The sequence below is a fragment of the Myotis lucifugus genome, unplaced genomic scaffold, assembly GCF_000147115.1.
Source record: "Myotis lucifugus unplaced genomic scaffold, Myoluc2.0 scaffold_745, whole genome shotgun sequence".
Taxonomy (NCBI): domain Eukaryota; kingdom Metazoa; phylum Chordata; class Mammalia; order Chiroptera; family Vespertilionidae; genus Myotis; species Myotis lucifugus.
In genome coordinates, this window is record NW_005871793.1 from 233,569 (window position 1) to 255,774 (window position 22,206).

Below are 22,206 nucleotides of genomic sequence, written 5' to 3' on the forward strand. Positions count from 1 at the left end.
ATCCTTCCTTTTGTATTAGTGTCAGAAAAAAAGTTAATTATAATTGTAAGATATCATTAACTGGAAAATGTATCCCCATTATGTTAAAATATAAAAGAATATGTATCTTAGAATAAATTAGGCTAGGCAAGAAGCATACCAAAATATATGTTATATGCAAAATATGTCAGGTATAAAAAAGGATACAAAAATATGTCAGACCGTGGTCTAGTGGAAGAGAACCCTGACTGGGCTGAGGTGGGAAGAGGAAAGGAGACAGTGAGGGAGAGGATAAAAAGAGGTTAAAGAGATAAAAGCTTCATGGAGAAAGACCACTCCTGAGCTCTGTGTTATAGGGTAAGTAGAAGTTAGCCCAGAGATTTCTGGGGAAATGAGGAAGGAACTCTGCTAGAGAGGACAGAAAGATGGAGGTATAATGTAGGAAGAAGAGCATTATACATGGGACTCTGGCAGTTCGGTGGGACTCTGGCAGTTCAGAGTTCTGAAATATTGGTCAAGGAAAGAGATTGATATGAGAGGTAAATGGATAGGAGGTTTTAGTGGATTTTATATTTAGTCATTAATTTATGCATCAACTATTAATTGATTGTTGACTATGTGCCAGACACTGTACTAGGCTCTAGCAAATGATGACAAGAGAAATAGATACCTGCCTTGATGAAAATTTAGCCTGTAAGTGATTGCATGAGAGAGATGGTGGTAAGTTGAATGGATTTGAGTCCAAAACCTGTTTTCTTCACTTACTAGGTATATATGACCTTTGGCAATTTGCTTTACCTCTTAAGCTGTAATTTCCTCAACACAAAAATAGCAATGATGGCACCTAATTTATTGGTTGTGAGTGTTACATGAGGCAAGGCATATAAAGCACAGTGCAAGATAGACTCGGCACCCAATAAATGTCAGCTGTTCGTTTTTATTATTATTGAGTTCCTCTCTTTAAAAAGATGTCTTCTCTCCCTATTACTGATGCTCCCAATTTAAGTTTTGCACTTTTACTCTCTTAGGTTATGATGTTGACACCTTCACTAAAACAGACCTATGTGCAAGGCTAGCATATTAAAATGATTTTAGTCTTTAATGTTTTGGCATAAATTACATTGACAGAACTTTTTCATGGTTAGATATGGCAGGCGACAAAACCATAAATCATGGGACTTGGAGGTCTAAGAGGAAGGGGATGAGAAAGGTAAATCAGGAACACAATATGCTAATGGGAGACAGGAAGGGAGTATAATGGTGTAATGAGAGCCCCAAGTACTGGTATTAGGAGATGGTGAGGAACTGGGGGGAGGAGTGGGATGGAGGCTGAAATGGAGAATGAAGAGCCTGGGTGACAGTTTTCTCCAAAGCTGGCCCTACCAACACGACACCTTTCATTTCTTCCTTTTCAATTCCAGCTGCCATTTATTGCTCACCTACTATTTATCAAACATGGTGCTGGGGCTTTAATTGGAACAACTCACTTAATCCTAATCACTATACTGTCACAAACTCCACAAGATTATTCCCAACCAGAAAAGGTGACTTGAATAATTTGACACTCAGGGGGTATTAGTATGCCTAAAGTTTAGCACATTTGGCTAACTCTAAAGTATTTGCTCTAACTCTTTAACAATGAGACCAAGTATTAAAAGGGCACAGGAAGTTTTTATTCTTCTCCACAGTAACTATTTTTGAAGGGTAAATAAAATACCTAAGGCAAAGGCTGCTAAGAACAGGTGTAGGCTGATGAGAAACAGAGAGATGCCCACTTGCCCCAAAAGACCAAAGCCCAAAGTTCTGTTCTTGCCTCTACCAGCCTAGCCATATATTTTTAAATTTAAAAAATTCTCAATTATGAGGACCCCAATCACCACATTTTGAAACCCACATAATGGAAATGCAATCATTTTCCTTCTGCTCAACAAGCTCATCACTTCCCTGCTTATAACCTTCTGATGATTAAACAACTGAGTAAAGCCCAGACTTCTTAACTAGCATAGACCGCCCTGCCTGGCCCCTTTTTCTCAGGTCTCACAACTTCATATTTTGAAACTTTTGGCTCCAGAAACCCAGATTCTTACATTTCCACCCTTCTCATCCCTTCTTTGCCCTACATACACCATGCTGTTCCACACTCTATTCCCCATGCGTTCTCCTCTTACAGGATTATTCTCCCCTTACCTCCTCACTTCACCTGACTAGCTCCTATGCATCTTGAACACTTCCACAAAAGACTGATGCCGTGGTAGTCTTTCCCATAGAGCCTGGAAGTATCATCAGAATCCTCAGACAGAGACTACCCATCAATTGACTGGTGATGGCAACACAGATAAAATGTTCTTGAGTTCCTTGATCTTATTTTATTCACTAGCAGAGACTTGATTCCAGTGAGTTTCTTAAACAGAATCAAAGACTCTAAAATGGTAGATTGAACAACATCAATCACTGAGAAGTATATGAGGGGCTATCAGACCCTATAGAACCATGAACCAGCAGTAAAGAGATTTAAAAAAAAAAAAAGAAAAAAGGAAGGAAGGAGACCATTTGTTCTTTCTCAACTGAATCCTTCTGAGCAGGAGCTATAACATTATGAATGTGCTCCACTATCAGACATTAAGCACCCTATAAATGCTTTTAGAGAGCACACAAGCTAAACTAATGTGCCAAAAGAATGGGGGAGAGTAAACTAGAAATGAATCAATCAAATAATTCAGAAATTCTGAGCAAAATCAGGGGTAAACAAAAGAAATGTGGAAGCCAACAGCCTGCTTTTTTACTGTGCATTGCAAAACCTTCTGGGAATCTTAAATTTGAGATCTAGAAAACAGCATTTAAGGGAAATAAGGCAATACATGTTTATTTTTTAGTCAGTCTCATTTCACAGATGATTTCATTAGACATTGCTTAATCAGAATTCTGACAACTGTAGACTACTTATTTTGGAAATCCTAAGCCTTTAGATATATAATGTCAACAGTTGTCTGTTTTCCCCAAAGCTTTGGAACAAAATATACGAAGTTTCTTGTGACAAATGGAAAAATTATAATGATTAAGCAACTCTATTCAAACACACCATCCTTCTTTTTTTCCTCTCCCCTTTTCCCCTCCTTTCCCTTCCTTTTTAAAAAATATATTTTATTGATTTTTGTATAGAGAGGAAGGGAGAGGGATAGAAAGTTAGAAACATTGATGAGAGAGAAACATAGATCAGCTGCCTCCTGCACACCCCCTACTGGGGATGTGCCCACAACCAAGGTACATGTCCTTGACCAGAATCGAACCTGGGACCTTTCAGTCCACAGGCTGACGCTCTAGCCACTGAGCCAAACCGTGACCTCCTTCATTCAGCTTCTCCCTTCTCCCCTTTATGACTACTTAAACAAATTAATAATTTTGGTGTCTGCACTTTATGATGATGAACTGATTTTCTCAGTTGATCAATATGTGAAACTTGAGTAAAATTAGAAAGATCCAGACATGCATCAACACCAATCACAAATTTTCTATTAGGCTGGATTGTGAACTTTTTTCTGTTTTGTTCACTCCTATGTTATTTCTATCAAACAGAATATGCTGACATTTTTATTTGGGAAGTTAAATGAAAACTACATTTTCAAACTCTCCTTTCTTGCAAATCTCTTTCCTTTGTAACACCCTTTCCTCAAATCAGCCACAACTATAGCATGACTTCTCATGTCTCCTTCCTGGGCTATGATGAGTGTTTTGCTTAATTTTTCAGACAGATATTTTTGTGGTTATAATAGTTTGCTTTCATATGAGTCATATTTAAATGTATCATGTCTATATTTAAAGAGGGACAATAAAATTGACATCCTTGATATAGAATTTATTAAAAAGTTCAAAAACAAGAAAGGGGAGGAATGGGAATTTCATCTTTTCGACAACTTTCTTCACTTCCTGAATTTCAAGTATATATTTAATGAGTTAGTAGAGACATGTAGTTTTTGCTTGGAATCCAAAGTCACCTGATTAAAAATGGAAAAACTTAAAATATTAAAGGCTAAAAAGAGAAAAACTAAATATAGTATTCACTGGAATTACTTTATACAAAATTTCTTATATCTCTACTCCTTAAATTACACATCTATAAATTAGGAATAATAAGGTCTATGCTATAGGATCATTGCAAAGGTTAGAGATATTATATGGAGGTAATTTACCATGGTTCATGATATGTAGCAATTACTCAATAAGTTGAAGTTATTATACATTAATTAAATATTTTTGAGCACCTACTGAATGCCAGATGCTAATTACTGGAGATTTAGCAACAAATAAAACAGATGTAAACATCCAACCTTTATGGATGGTGTTAAGTCCCATGGAGAAAACCAAGGCAAAAAACAGTGAGAGGAAGCCGTGAAGGGGGTCTCTGTAATTTCCCACTGGGTGGTCAAGTACACTTCATGGAAAAGGTAACATTTAAGAGAAATCTGAAAGAGCCTGGGAATGAGGGAAATGAAGAGTTCCCTTCCTAAGCGGGAAGCTCCATACTAAAATGACAAGTTGGAAAAGCACTCGTCATACATTCATGATGGCTTGTCCTTCTAACTGAGCCTATGCTACATTGAGTCACAAATCCCAACCTGAGAACCCTGTGGCTTCTCCAAATGAGAAAATCTACAGGTCAAGAAAACAGGGGATTAAAGTCTGTCAAGATATCTCCCGCCATTTGATTTCCATCTATTCCTGCTTCATTTCTCATATCAAAATACATGTGAATTCTTCAGATTATCAGCAGGAAAAATTTATCTTATTACATGTTGCATTAAGATGATTATCTTCCTTGTTCCCTCTACTAGAATACAAGCACACACAAAAAATTGTTTCTAGAAAGAAAAATTGCCCAGATAACCTTGGGCTTAGTGATGAAAAATAATTTTAGCTATGGGTTTGCAACCAGTGGGAGAACAATCTGATTTTAAGTTGCAGTGTGAAAGATATAAGATTCTTGACAAGATCACTTCTTTTCCTCTCTCTCTCTCTCCCTCCCACACCCTGGATGCCTCAGTATTGAGGTAGTTCTCTCAGTATGGGAAAATGATTGTAGAATATTAAAATAGCTGTAGGGTCTCAGGAAGGGGGTTATAAATATAAATTCTGAGTCAAAAGGGCAATGCCATTTGCTTTGGTGTGCCTTCTGGCTGTTGGCCCAGGAATAATACTGACTGAACGAATGCTTTGCAACTGCAGGAGGCCTAAGAAAAGCCATGCTATCAAATTGTTTTATGAAATATAAACGTAGAGAAAATGCCCCAATGGGAGCTGAACACTGAAGTATAGAGATATTAGACAACTCAGGAAAGACTAAATTTTGCCTTAGCTTTTCATTTGTAAACTTTAAATAATAGTTGACTGCTACTTCAGCACAAACATAGAGATAAATTAATATACATATACTATTGTAATATTTGTTATATGGAGCTACACTTAGGGAAGTGCTAACATTCTTCTACCTTGATCTCACCAATGATAGGATTTACAAGACGAAACTGCTTGAACTGACAAAGTCAGTCCAAGGTAAGCACAAGTCCGTGACGTCATCAACACCAGTGCGCCTGCGCAGGCTCTGCACTCTCGCGGGCTCTGGTGCCCTCTCCGCCCTCTCCTCTCGCCCTCAAATAACCTTCACAGTCTCTCTCCCGAGCTGCCCTCCGCTGGCCCACCACATTAACAGCCCTTAAAACATGCATGTTGCCGAGGGAACACCCTAGTCACTACAAGCACACACAAAAAATTGTTTCTAGGAAGAAAAATTGCCCAGATAACCTTGGGCTTAGTGATGAAAAATCATTTTAGCTATGGGTTTGCAACCAGTGGGAGAGTCTGAGTGCCTGCTGTGCTAGTGGAAAAAGAAGCAAGAAATAATCAACACAAAACAAGGCACAGACAGCAGACAACTATCGTCCTTTCGGTCAGCATCGCCCCAGCCTCATCACGGAGAAGGTGTGGGCTCTGCCGAGATGCTCGGCTTCAACACAGGGGCACTGTTCCTCCAGCATTTGTGCAGGTGCGATCCTCTCGCCGGGGAGTCGCACGTGGTGATCCTCTTACTGGTGAGTCAGACGTGGCCGGTCGAGGCCAGTTCATCACGACAATGTGTCAGAACAGCGCCTGGGCGCCAGTCACAGAGCTAAAGGGGCTGTCGGACGCCAGTCGTCCATGCCTTACCATCACTTTCATCACCTGTAACGTTATTGGTTTAATTGGGCTTATTTTTCCTGCCCTTGGATATGAAATTAATACTATAGAAAACCTGAAACTTATACAAGTATAGGTAGAAAATAAATATCTCACTACTAGAGAAAGAAAAAGTTAATGTTTAGTTTATTTCCTAGGTGTTTTTTTTATCCTTTGAACAAATAATTTTCTTTAGACTACACATGTAAGATCATTATGTATATAGATTATTTTTACTTTCTCACAGAGAGATATACCACAAATATGTCAAAATTTATGTGAATGTGTTATTTGTAGTGGTGATACTATTTTCTAAATATACGTGCAATAATTGACTTAATTAACTTTTATAAATGCTATAAAATAAGTGAAAGTATACTTTTATACATATAGTTTTATGTATAGTTTTAGATAGATAGTTATGCTTAGTTTTAAGTTTTTTGCTATTATGAGGAGCCTGACAACAAACCATAAAATTTTATGCAAACAATCATAATTTTTTCAAACTTATTCCTAGAACCAGAATTAATGGTTAGAATGAGACCCTTGATCTTTGATTATATGGAAAAACAAAACAAAAAACCCCATCCAAGGTGCCAGCTGCTGAGAAAGGATGCAGACTGAAGAACTATAGCACATTCTTAGAGGATCCCTGGGGGGCAAGACCAGTCCAGTTGCTGGAGGGGGGGCGGGGGTCCCAGAGTAGGTGGGGCCTGGGTAGGTGGGATGCACACACATCCAGGAGGAGGAGCTGAAGCAGCGGTTGGTTCTGTGATGGGACAGCAGGGGAGTGGCTATTTACCAAGCCTGTCACTATTTTAACAAACAGTATGACCAGCCCTTTGTGTATTAGAAGAATAGCAGAACCGTTCTGGATACATAATGCCACATTACTTTCCGGAACATTTTGTTTCCTTTCATACCCTTTCCTTTTATACATGAAAGTTTTTATGTCATTGTAACCTCATCACTATTGCACATTGGCTTTCTAAATCTTCTCAGATAATTCTCAGTAAATATCTGAACTTTTCTTCAAATAGTTTTAAAAAATATTTTATATTAAGTATATTATTAGCAAATACTTTAACATCATTTCCATCAGTTTATTACTGTTAGAAGAGACTAAGCTGCAGAAGACCCTGGGTGTGGACCCCAAGCTCTATAACCTGCCCACACCCCTGTGGCATGTATTGCTGGGTTCAGTCTGCATAAACCGAGGATGACAACAGACCCCACACCAGAGCTGCATGAGTGTTTGCATTGAATCAGAAAGTTTTATTCAACAGTATGTGTCAAGCAGAAGCCTGTTCACTAAGAGACTGTCCCAAACTGGCAAGATACAAATTTATCTTTCAGCAAATCAGATAACCACATGCCAGGGACTTTCAATTACATTTTAAAGAATCAAAACTGTGCATGAAAAATGCTCAAATATTAACAAAAACAAAAAAGAATGTGGATCTACCATTGTTTTTCTTACCTATTTTACCTGAATCCAGGTCGTTACTGCATTCTTATTCTAAGGCTGTATAACTGAGTTTATTTGTTTTTCTAAGTATATAGTCATTTAATCTGCTAATAATGATAGTTTCATCTTCATCTACTCATTATCCCATGTTTTTCTGTTTCCTGTTGAATTAGCCAAACCAATCTTGTTTACTCTGGTTTTAATGACAATGGCTCCAATGTTGTATAGTAAGCATCATATTTAGTTGTCTCAAATCCGAAATGTAGCTGTCTTTAACCAAAATACTTTCATGTTCACCGAAAGTTTTACATACAATACAATGAGGTACACTATTTTTTTTTGGTAAAAATATATATGGAGAATAGTTTATTTTTAAGTAATATAGTTATGAATGCCTTTACATCCGAGGCCCCAAACTGGTTACCTGAAGTGGATGGTCCTAAATCCTGTTTTATTAGTGAATCACTAGAGTTCATATCTTTCTTAATAATGGAGTAATTGTTAGTACGCTGCCCATAAGTAAATCAGCTCTTACTCATTTAAGTAATAAGCAATTAAAATGAAGACTAAAAATTGTCTGCATATGTAGAAGTCCTATATAAATTTCACTTCCTTAATTATAACCAAACATGGTCTTAGCCACACCACTCAGGAGAATTGCCTACCTCTTTCTAGAAGGTTACTCACAAGATCATACTTCTTTTTATTTATTTTTATTAAAAGTATGTTTAACAGCCTAACCACCTAAGAAACCAGTGCCTAAGTCCCTTCCATAGCATGTATGATAAGTATTTCTCCAGCCTGTGCTGAGATGAAGTTTAGAAGTTCATGTATCTATAGGTCTTTACCTCTCAAAATGTGTGTTCTCATTTCTGGACAGGTTCGATCATTAGTAAACTCTAATACTGAACCAAGAAATCTTTCTCTCTTTCACCACTGGCCCTTTAGGGGCAAATATTCTGGAGTTTGATCAGCAAGAAATATTTGAAAATGGTGAAAGGCACATTCATATTTTCTGGGCAAAAATTCCCCCAATTCTCTATATTTCTCCAATTTGCTGATATAGATTATTGACTTACTCTGAATCACTGGACAGCACTAACCTTTGCTATTTACCACCTCCTGGCCTCGAAAGCGGACATACTGGCTCTTCCTGTTTCTGCCTTAATTATTTGTTTCACTTCTACCAACTCTCTTAGAACACTAAACCTCTGTGTCACCTTAACATGTCATTTATGAAAAGAGAAAAGGTTAATAATTTCATAAGATTAGGTTTTCAAACAGCTGGTGATTATTGAGTACCTAATCTCTCCTTTGCCAAGTCAAAAATTAATGTCTATATTGTTTTGTACAATTTCTTGGACTGGACTAAAATCAAGAGACCCGAGTTTTATTCTGTCTTGGTGGTTATCAGTTTTCTTATTTGTAAACTGAGGATGTTAATGGTCTCCAAACTCTTTATTTTGTAACCCCTGTAGGAATGCTGGTGTCCATATGTTGTAGTACAAGAAAACCACCTTACTTCTGTCAACATAAGTCAGGAATATTATTAACAACAACAACAAAAATGTTATGCGAGAGTTCAGACCACTTGTGCTTCATATGTGAGTTGCTTCAGTGGATTAAAAAATGATAAACATATGTATATACTATTATATAGGGTATGGCAATTGAGTTGGTACACAATAGGTTAACAAGAATAGAAGTAGAAAACCGGATAAAATAAAACTGAGTTATAGTCCTATCTAACCCTTATAAAACTTTCTGGCATTTGAAGAACTGAACAGTGCAGCAGATAAAATGATTCTCCTTTAAGCAGAGCCCAGAGCAAGGAGAACACATTGCCCACACTGCCTTCTGGAACATTTTGCGAGGCAAAAGTGTATACACTATAAATTAATAGCGTTCTTCCTTAGCAAAAGTTTCTTTTTCTTGATGTACCATTTAAACAACACTCTTTAAAGTTGAATAATAATGGATCTCTGTTGAGTGGCTTAATTTTAGGAAGCATGAATGTCAAAGATGGACCAAAGAGCATTTCTATGAGACTTAGAATACAATGCAGTTGCTCTCAATATCTGAAAAGCAGTGCTGAATACTTTGAGACCTTGAATAAGGCTATCGGAGGTGCTCATTGTATTGCATTAAAGCTCACAGCACACGACTTTATACTTCCCAGTTTGACCTCTGTAAAAGCTACATGGTCTGAATTTTTGTCCATGATTTGCTTTTCTCCTGATTTTGTCTCTTTCTTTTTTTGTTTTGTTTTTGGTTCACATATTTATTTCATACATTTTCCTGTATAACCTATGAATAACAGTACTGCTTAGCAATTGTATTTTATTTACATAGATTATTTAAAGGTGACATCAAAATGTTGGGTACTGATTTCCTTTCTTTTGAACTGCTCAGAGTCTTAATTATTGCTTGGCTTCTAACCTGAATTTTCAAACATCTCTTCAAATACCTTACATTCTCTCTTAACTGAAACCCTTTCCACACAAACATCGATCCTTACAGAAGAGTCGGGAGACAGAAAGGGTACACAAGCACCGCCTGCTTGTGTTTCTGAAAAGGAAATCAAATAGGCCACCAAAGAGCATGAGCATTAAGTGATATAAAAGCAGCAGTTTCACGTAGGAAAGTTTTAGTTGGTTTGCTTTTTGTATGTTTTTCCATTGTGGTGGGGAGAAGTGGTAGCAGCATTATGAATGCAGAGAGGATTTTGCAACAAAGATATGCAGAAGATAATCTGCAGGTGTCAGGGCAACCAAGAGGAGAACATCTAGGACAGTGATGACGAACCTTTTGAGCTCGGCGTGTCAGCATTTTGAAAAACCCTAACTTAACTCTGGTGCTGTGTCACATATAGAAATTTTTTGATATTTGCAACCATAGTAAAACAAAGACTTATATTTTTGATATTTATTTTATATATTTAAATGCCATTTAACAAAGAAAAATCAACCAAAAAAATGAGTTCGCGTGTCATCGGTTTGCCATCACTGATCTAGGAGGTAAAACCAGACAGGACTATAAGCTAAGACTGAGGTAGATGCATTCTGGGAGCTGAGCCAAAGGTACCAGACAGGGCTAGTGACCTTGTTTGCCAGGGATTAGAGTTCAGTGACTGATTTGGAAGGATACTTAAGCCACAGGATAATGCAAAAGTTTCAGATCCAATGTAGACTGGAACTTCTAAGGAGACCATTTCTCTAAGGCAAGGATAGGAAGTTTCTCACCCACGTTGTTCTTCTGCAGGGTGCTTGCAGTTAGGCAATGACAGGTCATCAGGTGAGCATCTCCCAGTTGGTGTATGAGCACTCAAACTAACTGAGTGGGGTGTCTTCTACCCCCTGAGCACTGCTGTTTTGTGCCAGGGACATCTAGACCTAGGGATTTTAAATGTATTGCTTTTGATTTCATGGAGCTCACTTCAACAGTGAAAGCTAAGTATCAACTTGGATTTTTTTCTTGTATTTCTGACAAATTTCTTATGAAGAGTGCCCTTAATGGGCACCCATATCATCCCCAAGGCAGAGCTTGTTTTTAATACAATGTTAAGGCTCAGTCAGAAGAACTCCAAGTATTGTTCCCTTTGTTTCGATAAATTCTTTAAATGAGCTCCTATGTGCACCTTTATGTAAGGAATCACTGTGTAGGCCAACTGTTCCTTTTTCTAGATAGTTTATAAGCATCTGGATAAATTTACATTAGAAATGCAATTAACTTTATATTAAAAGGTCAATTAATTTGGCCAAGATAGAGATTGTTTTTAATTACTTTTCCTTGTAGGGCTTCTTTTCTTGCCCAAGTACAAGTGACACTATCAAATGATAGTATCATTGCCTGTTGGGTGCCTGAAACCCATATGCAAAGCTCACTGGAAGTGACTGTCTTGGTTAAATGAATTAACTCTGGGCAATTTATCACTCTTATAATCCTTAGGATTTAAAATACCAGTAAGAAATAATGGAATATTTTAGCTTAAACAATTTTTATAAGATCATTCATGGCAATATCCTTTCTTATTTGTCCTTGTTATTTTCTATTTTCTTGGTGAAAGATGATAATAAAGTAAAATTATTTTACGGGTTAATCCTTATTACATTATGTCACAGTGTATTTTGTGATAAATGGACAAATAATAACATGAAAAAGTAGCTGTCTTATTCCATTAGCATGTTCTTGGTTATTTTTGTGTTAATATGGGCCAACAATTCACTCATTCATGTGGTATTAAAACTCTTACACTCAAGAGACTCAAGAGATTACCACTTGTCCCTATGTAACGTCCACTTGTTACCAAATGGTAACAAATACTAAGTAGTGATTGTTTGAAAAGAAAACAATGAAGAAAGAGGGAGGGAGGGAAGGAGTAATATAGAACAATAAATATGACTACATTTTCTAATAAAAGGCTAATATGCAAATTGTCACCTCAGGAGTTCCACCGACCTTTGACCATTCCCTATGACGTGCACTGACCACCAGGGAGCAGCATGGAATGAAGGAAGGTCCCGGCCGGCAGCCAGAAGGCCCTGATGGGCCCTGATCACCGGCCAGGCCTAGGGACCCTACCCGTGCACAAATTTTGTGCACCAGGCCTCTAGTGTTAATATATTAACTCAGGCCTCCAGATGACTAGCAACTTAAATATAAGGCAAACAATTCAGGAGTTTGATATGAGACTAAGTGTGGTGATGAAATTTTTTGTTTTGTTTTTGCAAAAGGGACCAGCCTGCACCTTATAGGAGCAGTAACAATGTGCTAACCACTTTATAAGTGTTATCTACATATTTCTCACTACCACTCTATGAGATATGATTCATTGTTCCCATATTGCCGATAAGAAAACTGAAGCCTAGGTTTCAGCAAAGGCCACATAGTTCATTGGTGGCAGAGTCAGAAACTATGCCCACCTCAATATATCTTTCCAAACTCCCCATTTTTCCCTAAGGTAAAGGCACTGGCTCTAGGAGTAGTAATACAATGGAAAGCTTTTAAAAGGGGGCTGGGGAGTGTGCTGAATTCTTAGAGGGCAGATTTGGAACAAAATCAGAGGAAAGGGATGCATTAGGCAAGTGCAACTCAAAGAGTAGGTCCACAAGAGGGTAAATCAATTATGTCATTCAGCATAGTTTTCCCCATAGCAGCAAGTTTTCAAAGAAGGGAGCTGTGCATTTATTTACATTCCAGTGCAGGCTTCTTATCTCTGCCTGGACTGTTTGCAAACCAGCAACCAGTCCACGAACCACACTTCAAAGTGGGACAAGCTTAAGAAATGTCTTATGAAACTTTCCTTTTCTGTGAACAGTTAAATCATTTTGGATAAAAGTTAACCAAATATGTCCTATGTTTTTCCATTTATGAAAAATAAAGCTACACTTATCCACATTACAGATAGTAATGAAGGCTGATGTCATAAACCCTTTAGATCTATGGGGACATTAACCTTAGTTGAAGTGGTATTGCCCTTACTAGTTTTAATAACCTAATCTCTTCCCAAAGTAGCTTTCCTAAAGAATGTACCATATTACCATCAAACAACATTAGTCTGGAGTGAAATTCAAATTTTAAAATGTGTTATTCATACCTGCACCTCCACCAATGCTTAGAATCTTAATTTCTGATTTTTTGTCTCCAATCCTGAAAAAAAAATTATGTAGTTTAAGAAAAATGTGCTACATGCTTGGAAAAATCTGATTATTAAGTCTAGTTGAAGAGAGCAGCCTAAAATTACAGTGAACAAAAGCTAGGCCAACATGAAAGATTCCAATTTTTTCAGTAGTTATCTTGCTGCCTTTAGAAATCTTTAGAAATATAGGTTCTATTCATTAACAATTTTGAACTGGTAGACTTTTAGAAACACATTATAAACAGCTCAGAGGTAAGGTAAATCATTTGTTGAGAATTGATTTGGAGAACAAGAAAAGAAAAAGTGAGTCCTTGAGTCTTGGGATGTAATTAGGCATTCGCTGTATATGGGGAAAGGTTGAGGTGATTCATACTATCTCTATGTCTGCCTTCTTTCCTTTCTTCTTGCTATTTTCAACAAACAGGCAAACATTTATTGTATGCCTAATCTAGGCACTGAGAAGATAAAAATGAATAAGACACTCCTTTGCTCTCAAGCAATATGTGAGATGATAAAGCCTGACATTATAGCTCTAGTATTAGAAATAGAGTGGAATTGATGGCCTGGAAAACAACACTATGACTTGCTTTAGGTTGATGTAAAGGGGTCAGAAACAAGTCTGACTGCACAATGACTGCCAAGTTTCAGGCTTGGCGAATGCACAATGACTTGGTGAAGCATGGTGCCCAAAAGGAAACTGGAGAATATAGCTTGATGGCAATGTTACTAGTATGTGTTCTCAAGGCTTTTCTTTTTGTTTTTTTGTTTGTTTGTTTTATTTTGTTTTGATAAATCTGAACTCATTGGACATTTTGATATGCAAGATTTACTCTGGGTGAGAAAGAGATCAGGATAAATGATGTATTCTGGAGAATTATTGTCATAAAGTAATGGTCAAAATTAGGGTAGATTCCAATCACCCAAGGATATTGCAGATACTTAGAAGGGTAGTGGGATAATGAGGCAATATCAACTTTTAAAAGTCACTGGATTATGGGACATACAAAAAGAAGACAAGAAAACAGCAAAGCTCAGAGATATGATAGTACTAAAAAAGGAGAAAGCCATCTGTAGTGTCAAAGGTGGCAGAGTGTACTACTGAAAATTTTTTTTAAAAGAAAATCTCCATTGAATTTGGCAATATTAATATATTTGATAATATCAGTTTTAAAAGTAGGTTGAGGGAAGAAGCCAGATGACAGTGGGATTTAAAGTGTGCTTGATAAAGAGGAGAAAGATCCAGAGAGATTGTTGAAATAGGATGAAAGAGTGAAAAAAAAAAGGGGTAACTGCTAGAGGGGAGACATGAACTGAAAGTACGTTTGTTAGTTGGGCTTTAGGATGTAAACACGTCTGCTCTTTGGCTAAAGTTAAAGAAATTGGAAAGCAGAGTCAAGGACTTTTATGAATGAGTTGCCTTCCTTAGTTCTAATTATCTTCCAACTCATAATCATGAGTCTTAATATATATACCCACTCCTATTTATGTTCTTGATTAATTTTTAAAATGCTTATATGTGTGGATAGCACAGTGAGGCTATAGATCATATGGGTGGGAACCTTTTTTCTGCCAAGGCCCATTTGGACAGTATAACATTATTTGCAGGCAATACACAATTATCAACTTAAAAATTAGCCTGCTAGCCTGGCTGGTGTGGCTCATTGGTTGAGCATTGCCCCATGAACCAGGAGGTCACAGTTTGATTCCCTGTCAGGGCACATGCCTGGGTTTTGGGCTAGATCCTCAGTAAGGGATATGCAGGAGGCAGCTGATCAACGATTCTCTTGCATAACTGATATTTTTCTCTCTCCCTTTCCCTTCCTCTCTGAAATCAATAAAAATATATTTTTAAAAATTAGCCTGATATATTTGGTCAAACATTTAATTAACTCACCCATAATGCCTTGGCAGGGTCAGACCAAATGATTTCGAGGGCCTTATAAGACCCGCAGCAGGACATTCCCCACGAGGTTGAAATCCCAGTTTATTGATTTGTTACCTTGAGCAAGTTATTTAACCTCTGCCTCTTTTTTACCCATGAAATAGAATAATAATAATAATATGTTATAGGATTGCAATAATGGTATCTAACTCATAGGGGAGTATGAGGATTAAATGATTTAATTCATGTAAATCTCTTAGACCTGTCTACTCACGACAAGCACACAGCAAATATTAACAATTATTATTTAGAATTAGGAAAGAAAATTCTATCAGAAACAACTAAAAGATTTTGGCAGAATGGTGAAAGTGCTTGCCTCTGGAAAATGGGAGTCAGGGTTGGGAGTGGGTAGGGCAAGGAACCAGTTTTTCTTGTGTTTTCTTTTTATTTGTTTTTGCTGTTGTTGTTATAAGCTTTTTAGAACCATTTAACTTTCAAAGAAAGTTTTTTTAGAATGGAAAATAAAGCAGGCATGTTGTGTATTTATATAACTTAGAAACAACGTTTAGCAGCAATTTTAAAGCTACTTCAGCTAAAGCTCATTCCAAACATCACTTTGGGAGGGAGTAGCAGGGGGTGGGGGTCAGGGATTATTTTTTAAATAAATGATACTTTGATTTAGATAATTTCTAATTATATATTACCACTATAATGAAAATTTATTTATGCCTTTGAAAGTTCTTGAGTCTTTTACAAATTCCACATTCAATATTTCCAGTTGGATGGTATACACCTTGAAGAGAAGGGTCATCATTTATTATGTATATCCATTCATGGTGCCTCTTCAAACCACACTTATGGCTAAAGAAAACCAAGTAACTGGATAGCTACAGACATGAACACAGACATTTAGGTCTGCAAAAGAACTCAGAAATTAACTCATTACTTTCAATTTTAGAAATTAACAAGAAGACCCAAAGAAATAAACTATAATTAGATCCCAGGTAAGAAGTTTGTATTTGCTGTCTGCTTTAATTTTTGCACCATTATTCTATTACTTTTTAATTATTAAAATTATATAATACTCTACTTTTAAAAATCACATTTAAATTGTCAACTGTAAATTAAAATATAAAAAAAAATTAAAACATATTAAAAACTAAGCCATAAAAAATAGAAAGGAAAACAATCCCATATACATCCAGCAAGGTCTCTCTGGTCAGGCAGAGTACCATATTGGGGAAAGAATTTCAGGCCTCTACTAGAGAAAGCCAGCAAAAGATAACATTTCAGTTTCCCTTGCTGCTGCTGATTGGATCCACAGTCAGTCATTTCTTCCCAGCTTCCATCATTATTTCCTGAAGCAGAGTAAGTTACAGCAATCCACCCCTACATAGGTGATTTGATTATCTTTAGCGTGTGGAATCTGTTACTCCCATAATGCTTATCAGCCCTGGCACAAATTAAACACATTAATCACCAAAAAAAGCAGTCTGCTCGAAGGATAGGAACTAGTGAGGTTCACTGGTAATAGGAAAATGCTTTTTCTTTTGGGCCACATTGCTAATATTAAGTTGAAAGGAAAAGACAATTTTTTTTGGAGCGTGATAACTATAATAATAGATAAGGAAAATGAATTTAAATGGATATTAGGAGAACTGAGAGGCACCCACTCAGTCCTCAGGAGCAAATATTATTTGGTAATTATTTATATTTGATTCTAATGAAAAGAACATTAGACTCCTTTTGGGGCATTTTTTAATGCAAAATTTAGAGGAGGGATGAAAAAAATCTGAACTCAAAGATTTGCATCTTCTCTTTTCCCAAATGAACACGGATTTGTGCCTTCAAATAGTTAATGCTTATCTTCATGCAGCTGGAAATGCTGCACAAATGGGATCCTTTGAATGTTTAAAGCAAAAGTCGAACTAAAGAATCACAGGAAAAGGAGCCCAGTGGGAGGAAGAGGGAGCGGAGCGGGCACTGCAATCAGTGGCGGTTCTTATCCCCCTCGCCCAGCCTGCAGGCTGGGCTCCACCCATCTATCACTGAAAGGAAAACGCGGAGGCTTGTCCCTTTGACAAAGCGCCCTTTTTTGTTACCTTGCTATTATGCCTGGCAGCTTCTTGTCCAGGAATTCCTGCATGCACTGGTGTTCCGTGGAATTATTGAGAAACCTCCGAAAAGATTCAACATATCTGCTGTGATCTGAAAACAAGCTCCTCATGGAAGATGCCATGTTTGGTTTTCTGAGGAAGACAGGGAGAGAGGGAAGGTTCAACTTCCCCTCTCCTTCTTTTCCCAGTTCCTTTTTTCTCTCCCCACCCCCACCAACTTGTATTAAAAAAAAAAAAAAGCTTGCTGTTTTGAATGTAACTGGCAAGGGAAAGGCTGCTGTGCAAAGCTCAATACTAAGTCAGTCTTTGTATGGGACTTTGCACTGATACTTTAACCCCTGTTTTAAAACTCCCAAAGTTCAGAGAGTTTTAAAAACAAATGACATTCTAATCGCTTCCTGTTTTGTCAGCAGCTGCCCAGGAGTAAGTTCCAAGTGGGGAAGTGAGTGGCTGCTTTCAGGGCCAAAGGTGACCATCAGAAGTAAACGCGCCAGCTACAAAGAGCTTCCTTAAATTTACAGCTGCTGAATTTTTTGACATGACTGTCATCACTCTCCTGCTTTCTGTGGACCTTTAAGCCTTCACGTCCCTTAACAGTTGAACTTTAAACTCATCTGCTGCATTTCTTCAAATACTGATTAATTTGTTGTGATTTAGGAAGTCTCTTTAGAATAAACTATCAGAGAAGAACCAGAGAGCTATTAGCTAGAAGGTCTCAAAAGCCTATGGGGGGAGTGGATGGTGATGGGGGGTTGGGAGAGAAGTCTTAGGGCAAGAATGCAGCGCACCAGGGTGGAAGCTGAGTCCATTGGACACCTTCCCTAAGTGCTTCTGAAGGTGGGATCAGAGATGTTTAGGGTTGGATGAGCCTTTAGAGACCCAGTGGTGTCACCCATCAAAATGTGAGAGTAGGTCCTTAGAAAGATTTGAGCTGGAAGAGGCAGTTGAGGCTTGGAGGGGAGATGTGTCAGATGAGACAAACCAAAAATAGACAATGGAGATGCAGACCCCAGACCCCGATGTGAGGAGGAAAAATTTAGAGCCCCTCCAGGATGTGGTCTACCTGGTGGCATAACACCCAGGTGAAAGAGCCTTATAGTTTCAAGATAGATTTTTTTGAGACACGAGAGAGGGGGTGACTCTCTCCTTATCTAGGGGTGTTTCAGCCTCGGGGTGTAAATTCTCTGAACTTTCAAACATGGTTTCGGCCGGCTGAGTTGCCCACTCAGGTTCTGAGTGTACTTTTTTCCTACAAATAAATCCTCACCTGCTTTTGCTGCTACTTGTCTCTTGTTTAAATTTGTTCCTACAAGCAAGACAAGAACACAACAGAGAGGCGCAGAATACTGAATCTGGCCAGGGGCTATCTCCAGCCAGAGACCACCCCAACCTCTTCTGACAAAGAGCCTCAAAGTGTTAAAGTGCCCAGATGCTGGGCCTTTTACCTGGAAAGTGGTCTTAAAGGAAGCCACCCTTTATCCAACATAGGATTATTAATAATGGTATACAACTCCTGGAGGAGTTGTGAGAATTAAATGAATTAATCTATATACATCTCTTAGAAATGTGTCTGCCTAAACCATTCCCTCCTTCCTCTGATTCAGTTCCAAAACTGCCCTCTAAGTATTCAGCATACTCCCACACCCTCTTTTATAAGCATTTTATAGTCTCACTACTTCCAGAGCGATGGCTTTTATCCTAGGGGAAATTGGGAAGTCCGGAAAGGCACATAGCTGTGGGTATAGCTCCTGACTAGGCCACTAATGAACTTTGTGACCTTGCTCATCAGTGAAATGGGAACAATGAATTATATCCCATAGAGTTGTTGTGAGAATTTAAAGAGATAATTTTTATAAAGCACATTATTACTGCTCCTGTAAGGTGCAGGCTGCTCCCTTCTGCAATAATAAAACAACAAAAACATTGTTTTATTTATAGACACTGAAAATTGAGTTTCATATCATTTTCATGTCATGAAATATTATCCTTCTTTGGATTTTTTCAATCATTTAAAAATATAAAAGTTATTCTTAGCTCATGGGCTGCTTGTACAAAAACAGGTGCTGGGCTGGATTTGGCCCATGGGCCGTAATTGGCCAACTTCTAATCTAGCTTCTAGGCCTCTATACATAGGCTGTTTAACTCCCATCTCTATCCAACCAGCCCCACCTTCCTCAAACTGACTCTCTAAGTTTTTCTATTACCATCTTCCACTCTTCTCTTTAGAACTCAACCCAAATCATTCATTCATGTGTTCATCTACTAAACAAATATTTAGTAAGGGTCTACTGTGTGCTATTCTGCTGAGAAGAAATATCCTTGACCTTATCTTCAAAAGTTCCTGCCTTTAACTAAAACCCAATCTTCTCCTGAATTCATCATCTGCTTCTCTTGTCAAGTCTTCCCCAACAATCTGCTCTGAATGTAATTCTCATTAAGGATTTTTCTCTCCATTCTCAATATTTCTAACCTACTTAAAATTCTCTCTTTTTTTTTTCACTTGCTGTGCTAATTTTCTTTTCCTTTTTAAGAAAAATGGAGCATTTAACACACCCTTTTAATTTGTTTTTAAATTTTCAAAACTGAAATTTTTGACATATGACTGCCATCGCTTTCCTGTTTTCTGTGGAGAGTTTATGCTCTCATGTCCCTTAACAGATGAACTTTAAATTCATCTGTTTAAAGTTAATTTGAATGTAACTGGCAAGGGAAAGTCTGGTGTGCAAAGGTAAGAGTAATCTCAATTTCTATATTTTTTAATTTTTATTGAATTTATTGGGATGACATTGCTACATAAAATTATATAGGTTTCAAGTACAGTGGGGCCTTGACTTACGAGTTTAATTTGTTCTATGACAGAGCTCGTAACTCAAATTACTCGTATGTCAAATCAAAAAGTGAACGAGTGAGACACGTGATGCTGGGCTGATGTTGTGGCATTCACTGTGACGTTCGCTGCGCCAACTAGCGGTGGGGTATCTGAAGCTGGCTCGTAACCCAAATTTTAGCTCGCAACTCAAAGCAAAAAATCGGCCGAGAGATGGCTCGTATCTCAAAAAACTCGTTAGTCGGGACACTCGTAAGTCAAGGCCCCACTGTATACAGTTCTATAATACATTATCTGTATATTTTTGTGTGTTTGCTACCCAAAGTAAAGTCTCCTTCTGTCACCATTTAACTCCCCTTTGCTCTCTTCTACCTCCCCCTACCCCATCTTTTCTTCTGGTAATCACCACACTGTGTCTCTGTGTTTTTTTTTTTTACTTAATCCCTTCAATTTTTCACCCAATCCCCATTTCCTCAGACAACTGTCAGTCTGTTCTCTCTATGAGTCTGTTTTTGTTTTATAAATTTATTTTATTCATTAGATTACATATCTAAGTGAAATTATGTGGTACTTGTCTTTCTCTGTTTTATTTCATTTAGCATAATATTCTCCAGGTCCATCAATGCTGTTGCAAAAGGTAAAATTTCTTTTTTATGGCCGATTAGTATTCCATTGTGTAAATGTACCACAGCTTTTTTTACCTAATCATCTATTGATAGGCACATGGGCTGCTTCTGAATCTTGGCTATTGTAAATAATGCCGCAATGAACATAGGGGTGCATATATTCTTTCATGTTAGTGTTTTGGGTTTCTTCAGATATATTTCCAGAAGTGGAATAGCTGGGTCATAAAAGTATTTCATTTTTTATTTTTTGAGGTAACTACATGCTGCTTTTCACAGTGGCTGCACCAATCTGCATTCCCACCAACAGTGCAGAAGGCTTCTATTTTCTCCACATCCTTACCAATGCTTTTTATGGTCCTTTGCCCATTTTTTAATGGGATTGCTTGATTTTTGATGTTGAATTTTATAAGATCTTTATAAATTTTGCATATAACCCCTTTTCACATGTATCATTGGAAAATATATTCTCCCATTCAGTAGGTTGTCAAGGAGACCTGAGTGCTAGACAAGCTTAGCCTCTTCCTCAGTAAATGACATTGGGTAAATTATCTAACTACTCTAAACTTCTCCTTTTCCATCTTCCCACTATATATAAATATGGGGAATAGAGGTAGAATTATCTTTAATATTTCTTGAAATTCTACTTAGTCTTCATATTTTGAAAAAGATAAATAACTATCTATACTAGTATATATAAAAGCCCAGCAATCGGAATGGCAGAACAACCAGAATGACCAGAATGATTGGTGGCTATAATGCCCCACTGCGGCAGCCAATCAGCCTGATCCAGGCCCTGATTGGCCCCTCCCCGGCTGCCTGCCCCCGATCAGCCCCCCAACACCCCTACTGGGGGCAGGGGCGGCAGGCCAACTGCCTGCGACCCCTCTCCCTGGCTGGCCGGCCTCATGGCCAGACCCCACCCATGCATGAATTTGTGCACCAGGCCTCTAGTAGGTTTATAAAACTAAAAATAGATATATTAATAACTAATAGTACCACTGTATCCAAATAATCAATAAATCATAAGTGATAACCTAAATTAAAATGTCATGAGCCACATTTTATCAATGAAAGTTGCTTAAGCTCATACAGCTGCTAATAATGCCATATGTTTTGTTGTTTTAATGGCATAGTTGTTTCAATTGCACTTTATTAATGTGGAGTTTATAATGGTTTTGTTTTAATTAGACCATTTTTTTTTAAAGGCTCAAAATAACCAGTCAAAGAGGAGACAAACCAAATGAAATAATGCAGAGGAAATATTTGGGGAGTAATTAGTTGACAGGGAAGAGGGTAGATGGATAGACACATAATGTTAAAAGCTATAGAAGAGTAACCAGTGATATTATAGAGACATAAAGCTTATATGAACTGTTAAGGGTAGTAACAAGTAATGAAACAAGGAAAGAAGAAATAGTCTGAGAACTTAGTTCCCATTTAATAAATAAAAAAATTAAAAGTC

General features: G+C 37.6%; 1 protein-coding gene across 1 annotated transcript in view; it reads right to left on the bottom strand.

Annotated features, from left to right (window-relative positions):
* Window positions 1-17,586, bottom strand: part of HNMT (histamine N-methyltransferase) — a 30,028-nt gene extending 12,442 nt beyond the window's left edge. The window contains exons 1-2 of the mRNA XM_006105992.3: window positions 17,277-17,586; window positions 13,251-13,303 (exon numbers count right to left, since the gene is read on the bottom strand). Coding sequence (XP_006106054.1) covers window positions 13,251-13,303; window positions 17,277-17,413 — 190 coding nt within the window. The 5' untranslated portion in view covers window positions 17,414-17,586. The remainder of the gene's footprint in view (window positions 1-13,250; window positions 13,304-17,276) is intronic.
* Window positions 17,587-22,206: the final 4,620 nt, after the last annotated feature.